Here is a 6184-nt window from a genome sequence, read left to right on the forward strand (position 1 = left end):
CCGAGTCAATTCACATTTCTGATACGCCGAGTCAAGTCAAGTGAAGTCGTTATAGCAAAGTGACTCGAGTCAAGTCAAGTCATACGCAAAAGGTGATTTGAAAGTACCGAATGTGAATATTGATTGTATGGCAATAACACGTGCCTCGGCAGAATTTCTGTAAGCAGTGTGTCTCAACTTCCCGGAGAATTGTGTTATGGAATTACTTGTTAACAGACTAGAAGTTCCCTCTCACTCGGGCATAGAACTTCATGTTACTGTTCTGTGCCCAACTGCCCATATTCTTGTTGATGTGCATATCATGACAGCTCTAAAATATCAACATCCAGAGACATGGCAGCAACTTCAGGTATTTCAAATTCCAGGTGTCAAACTTGTCACTGCCCAAACTGCATTCTAGTTTTCACAATAATTAGTACTGGAACTACGCTGAACAGCCCGTGGAGATCAACATAACACGTGATTACTCCTCTTACTTATGACCTGCTTAATTTATTTGCTAATTGTGTCACAGAGGGCTTTAATTTGTTGGTCTATTCAGTGAGTTGAATTTCAATCTCAATAATATTTATTGACCATCTGCAAAGGTTTATTGGATCACAATGGCGACCTTGGAAGATAGAATTTTTTGTGATCTCTTAATGAAAGACTGTATAAAGTGTATCAGTGCGGAGTCAAGTGCGTGGTTTGAATGCTTAATCAAAGACGTGTGGTATACAGCTCCTTATCTTCTGCTAAAGACTGCCCCATGTCTTCGGTTTTATTTTCTGCAGTTGAATTTCCATTTGATTCGTCTTCCGCCGCTGCTTTCGGTGTGAGCTCAACATCACTAAACAGCATGGGAGGGTTCTGTAAAAATGAGTATATTTCCATGACACTGATAGAACTTACTTTTTCATGCAGTCATGCACCGTCACCTCATACCAGTGCCTCACACTGGCAGGTATATGGATAACATTATGGACAACCACACAAGCCATCCATACTCATAAATGCTGTCAATCAACGAAGAGGATTACTATTCATGCAGACTTTCGATAGCCCAACAGCATGCTTTTGACAAAATATTACGATTATATATAAAATTGCACATGTCATGTCTGATGCTGTACTACTGACCAGGGTTGTAATGACTTGAGTCACGATTTTCTGATGACTCAAGTCATTTAATCAAAATACAAAAATGACTTGACTTATATTGGCTCACTTGGATTCGAGTCATAGCGCATGACTAGCCATACGACTCGAGATTCAGACGTCCAAGATCCACATTTCGTGGAAATTTCGAAGAATAGTAAAGTAACCACACCATGGGATTTCGCAATTCATTGAACGGTCTCTTATTTGAGATTTCATTCCATACTGGCGACGTTGCCGTGTCTGTAAACAGTTTCTGGTCATATTTCTGCTACCTGAAGTCATAAACGAAATACCAATAGTGTGGCAACTTTACTATTCTTCGAAATTACAATGAAATGACAGTCTTGACCGTCGGAGTCTTGAGTCATATGACTTAGTCTTAGACTTGGTACAAGTCGAGTCATATTCAATATTGTGAGAAAATTCCTCGAGTCAAGTCACCAAAAAATCGTGACTCGAGTCAAGTCATGACTCGAGTTATTACAACCCTGGTAACGAAGTACTTCTACTTTTCCAGAGTAGCCTACCTTAGTAGGCTTTGTCACTACGTAATAGGGCAAGTTTTTATTGCAGTTAAATCCGTGGAAAGTTGCATATATATTTATGCACTAAAAGACCACATTTTGCTCGGTTGAGTCGAATTTGGCCGTGTATTTCACCAAAATCGAGAATACTTTCATGAAAAATCGAAAAAGTTGCAAAAAGTTGCATGAATAAAAATGGACAAAATTTGCAAAAAGTTGCACTATAAGATTCCTTCAAACAGCTTAAAACAGAATTCTACATATCTTCCGAGTTCCGAGTATTTAGGAAGCTGCCGGAAGCTGTAAAAAAAAGTTGCAAAAACTTGCCCTACTACTTACTCATGCGGCCAATTTTCTTAGAGTAGTGTCAGCTTTACTTTGAAGATTTTTAATTCCAAACTAAATTTTTCCACTTGAAATTTTGTAAAGTACAGATACGGTACTAGTGTTTGAATAAATCTGGATCCTCTTACTGCGTAAATAGTCATAAAGACCGGGCAATATAGGACTTCGTAGGGTTGAACAGGACCACCAGAAAAACATATTTCGAGAGTGGAAGACTGCTTCCAAATATAGTAATGTATTTTCAAATGCACCAGTGGTTGATCAGTAAACCTATATTGATCTGGCCAGGGTATAGGCTACTTACAATTTCTCTTCATATTTCAAAACAAAATTTTGATCACTTAAAACGAACATATAGGAGTGTCATATCTGTCCTAACATTCAATTCTGCCTACAAGTTCTTTACTGTAACTTATTGATGTTATTATCACATTGAAATTTTGCCTAGATTATTACCAGACTCGGTTAGTAACGAAGTACTTCTACGTTTTTGGAGTGCTAAAGTAGGTTTTTCGTACTTGCGCCACTTACCCAAGAGGCTGTTTTCACGCTACTTGTACTTTTACCATTTGGATTTTGAAAAGTAGCCGACTTGCTGTCACATTAACGAGTGAAATTGTCATACAAACAATGTGAAATGGCAACTTTATCACAATAACTAGACACACCGCACAGGTCTATTAACAGATTGCAGATTGCACCGATTCAGTGTAATTAGTCACTCTGAATTAATCATGAAGTTACATACATAAATACAACTTTGAATGTAATCACCTCCAATTAACTGTTGAAAGCATGTGAACCCCCAACCAGATCTGATTTTTAAAGTTACTTGAGTAGGCTACTTGTCAGATTTTTCATATCCCACATCCAATGGAAATAGTTTTGATACATGTTGGATATTGCTAGTTTAAATTGTAACTGAGTACAAATTCAGGGCATTACTTCACTTTTAAATCTAAACAGCATACTTTCAATGAGGCAATGTCTTCATCTTTCATCTCTTCATCCAATCGCACCGTAAGGTCCTTGTCGGCCATTTCCTCAATCAAAGACATCTGTTCTCGCTGGGCTTTTCTCAAATTATTCCATTCCGAAAACCTTTCCGATGCATTCTTCGCGTAACTGTAAACGGCTTGCCCTCCATTATAAGCATGCACCAAGCCGATTTTTGAAATGACATAGGCATGGGATGGGTAACATATCGCCGAGGAACTTGCTAAGAGTAACGACGGGTAGAACAGTTTTCTGATTTTTCCTTTAGGTTGAATAAGTAAGGACATAACACCGCCGGCACAGGTGCTGGACACAATGAAACCGAGTTTGACGGTGCCTTCTAATGAAGATGCGTATTGCAACAAGTCACTGCCTTTGGTGGTCAGGTTATTTCCCAAATTCACCGTAGACTCCATCAAGGATATCAGACGCTTTCCAAGACCAATAGGGTAATACCAGCCAGGTGGTTTGGAGGGTACTGCATGGCTCTCCGAGGATCTTGGAGGAGGATTATAAATATCAAGTTTATAATAATAACTAGGCTTGGACATCGCAGTAGTCTGTAATAAAGAAGCGTTTGAGAACAAATGGCTGGAACTAAAGGTCGATAATATCGTATTTGGACTAGCCAGCAGTGGAGGTTACTAATTCACTGACCATTGGACGGGAATGTAACCAAGTTAAAATAAGAAGTGCTTAAAGTCCACGCCTAATTTTTAGACAAATCAGGCTAGTGATTGCCTATTTATCCAAGATGATGTTGTAAATTTCAAGAAAATTAATTAAGCCTTGTACGAGTTCAGCTCCTCAGATGTTAGACAAACAAGTGTCCTTTGCTGACAGACTCTTGAGACTCAAATACAGACACTCAGACAGTAGGGTGTCAATTTTAACAAAAACTACACATAAATTTTACTTTTCAATTTATGACGTGGTACAAGCACTGGCAGCAATTTATGCATATCACGTTCATGTACCGACTCCAGATTGAGATCAATCTGATTACGACTCGGGACATATTTAGTAAGGTTTCTCAATTGAGACTTCCGATACATCGGGTCGTAATGAATTTTCAAGATATCTCGGACAAAGTCTTCAAGTAGATCATCATCAATCAATTTGTACCATTTTTTCAATGGTAAGCCAAATTTCTGCAGTCTCGATATCTGCTCTTTTAAAATATCGGCATTTTCACGTAGGAATGCGTAATCATTCATGATAAAATCAATACGGCTTTGCAAATCAGCTTTCAAATAGTACGCGTTATCGATATTTCTGCTTATCGATTCAAATACAGAGTTGGGAATTTGCAACTTTCCTATCCTTCGACTCTCAGCTTCAACCCACACTGGTTTAGATTGTTCGAACGATGCAAGTTTACCGTAAAGGCAGGTTTCAAAAAAACGTGTTGGCGGTTGCCCGTCATTATCATAATTACCGCCTAGGACTGAACCTTTGTGATTTGCCAAAGCTTCGAAATCTAGAACTTGTTCTCCGTTGTTCGCAAGGACTTGCAACAGGAGAGTTTTTCCAGTTCCAGTCATTCCCCCTATTACATTGTATCGATATCGTGAGCACATGTCTTCGAGGCCATGAACAATTTGTTTTCTGTAGCTCTTGTAGCCACCGACAAGGTGCTTCACATCATACCCGATCATGCTCAAAACGACAGCAAGACTTTTTGATCTTTGACCTCCTCTCCAACAATATACCATGAAGGATTGACTGCGAGGTTTATCCATGAAGTACTGTGTAATGATGGCTGATATATTTTTCGATACTAAGCTGGCGCCGTGTCTGCGCGCTTCAAATGAGTTTTCCTTGTATTCCTTTCCAATGATATGTCTTTCCTCATTCGAGAGAACGGGTAGATTTACTGCACCGGGGATGTGGTCGTTGTGATACTCTGCCGGCGTACGAACGTCGATCACCTGGTTAACATCCGGGTGAAACGGATCGCTGGTGCTTTGCAGACTTGCAAGGGGATCGGGATAAAATAGTGTTTGGTACGGACGCTTTTTTGCGGACGTGCAGAAAGTATATTTCATCGAATTCAAGCGTTGCAATGTCGCCTCTCGTTTGGCTGCCTGGGCGGGCAGGTACGTCAAGCATACAATGAAATTTCTGATCATGGCTTTGAAACGACAAGGTGCAGCACCGCTGGCGTAGTCTCAGTTCACTCCAATGATCATAATAGTCCACTATGAGTGTAATGAATCCTGTTTCGAGCCTTAATCAAATGATTATCACATATTAAATGGTTTGCCTTTACCAATAGTCATATCTATCTGTAATAGGACAAGGGAGGGTTGTAACGAGTCACAAGTCAATCTTACTTTTATAGTTTTGACTAGAGTCAAGTCGAGTCATTTTCAATTCACCACCGAATCCAAGTCAATGAGTAGCCTACAGTATTGAGTCCGAGTCATAGTGTTTTGACTCTAGTCCGAGTCCAAGTCATTGTGAATTCAGTTCCGAATTAACGTCATATGAAACTCACTTTTTACAACTCTGCTCGGTGATATCGAATGCTTTGCATTCACAATATACTAATTTTTTTAATTTTCAATAGTTTCTGGTAGCATTTTCATTTTTCAAGTACCAGTAGTCACATGAAGAACTAATAATAGTGTGATAACTTTACTATTCTTCGAAATTACGATGAAAAGTTTGACATGGTAGACCCAATCTCGAGTCAAAATGACTTGGTCCGAGTCATGCGCAATGACTCGAGCACAAGTCGAGTCGATACACAAATTGACTCGAGTCGAGTCATTTTTCATTTTCAAGAAAATCACTCGAGTCAGGTCGGGTCACCAAAAAATCACGAGTCGAGTCATTACAACCCAGGGACAAGGGTAGCTATAATCAAAATATTTGAGCCATTCCACGGACCGTGTATCTTGAAAACCATTTTACGGGTTCTAATACACGTAATACCAGGGAGTCTGAGTCTGGGCTGTTAGGAATAGAACTTTCCAATTTATTTGAGTTGAAGGCAGAGTCAAATGTGCAATTTGGAATTGGAGGGAGTCATGCGTAAGAGTCGGACCTGGTGACAGAATGGATGAAGAGTCAGTAGTCAGAGTAACAGCAAATTTTACCCGTAACTCTTAATTAGGGAATTAATTTCCAAGCCATAATTGATATATTAATTGAAGCAGTCGGAGTCAGAGTTG

At 39.4% G+C, this 6184-nt stretch overlaps 2 protein-coding genes across 2 annotated transcripts; both read right to left on the reverse strand.

Moving 5' to 3' along the window:
- Positions 1 to 550: 550 nt before the first annotated feature.
- Positions 551 to 3556, reverse strand: LOC145446239 (uncharacterized). Its single transcript, XM_080324487.1, has 2 exons — positions 2981 to 3556; positions 551 to 849 (listed from the first exon to the last, which is right to left on the reverse strand). Exons 1-2 carry the CDS (start codon positions 3554 to 3556, stop codon positions 700 to 702), a joined length of 726 nt encoding a protein of 241 aa, XP_080180613.1. The 3' UTR covers positions 551 to 699.
- Positions 3557 to 3564: 8 nt separating this feature from the next.
- Positions 3565 to 5315, reverse strand: LOC145446233 (tRNA 2-selenouridine synthase-like). The gene has a single exon (XM_080324478.1). The coding sequence runs from the start codon at positions 5135 to 5137 to the stop codon at positions 3905 to 3907; it is 1233 nt and encodes a 410-aa protein (XP_080180604.1). The 5' UTR covers positions 5138 to 5315; the 3' UTR covers positions 3565 to 3904.
- Positions 5316 to 6184: the final 869 nt, after the last annotated feature.

This window comes from Botryllus schlosseri, chromosome 9, assembly GCF_051294905.1.
Source record: "Botryllus schlosseri isolate E-star chromosome 9, Bs_hap1, whole genome shotgun sequence".
In the NCBI taxonomy this organism is placed as follows: Eukaryota; Metazoa; Chordata; class Ascidiacea; order Stolidobranchia; family Styelidae; genus Botryllus; species Botryllus schlosseri.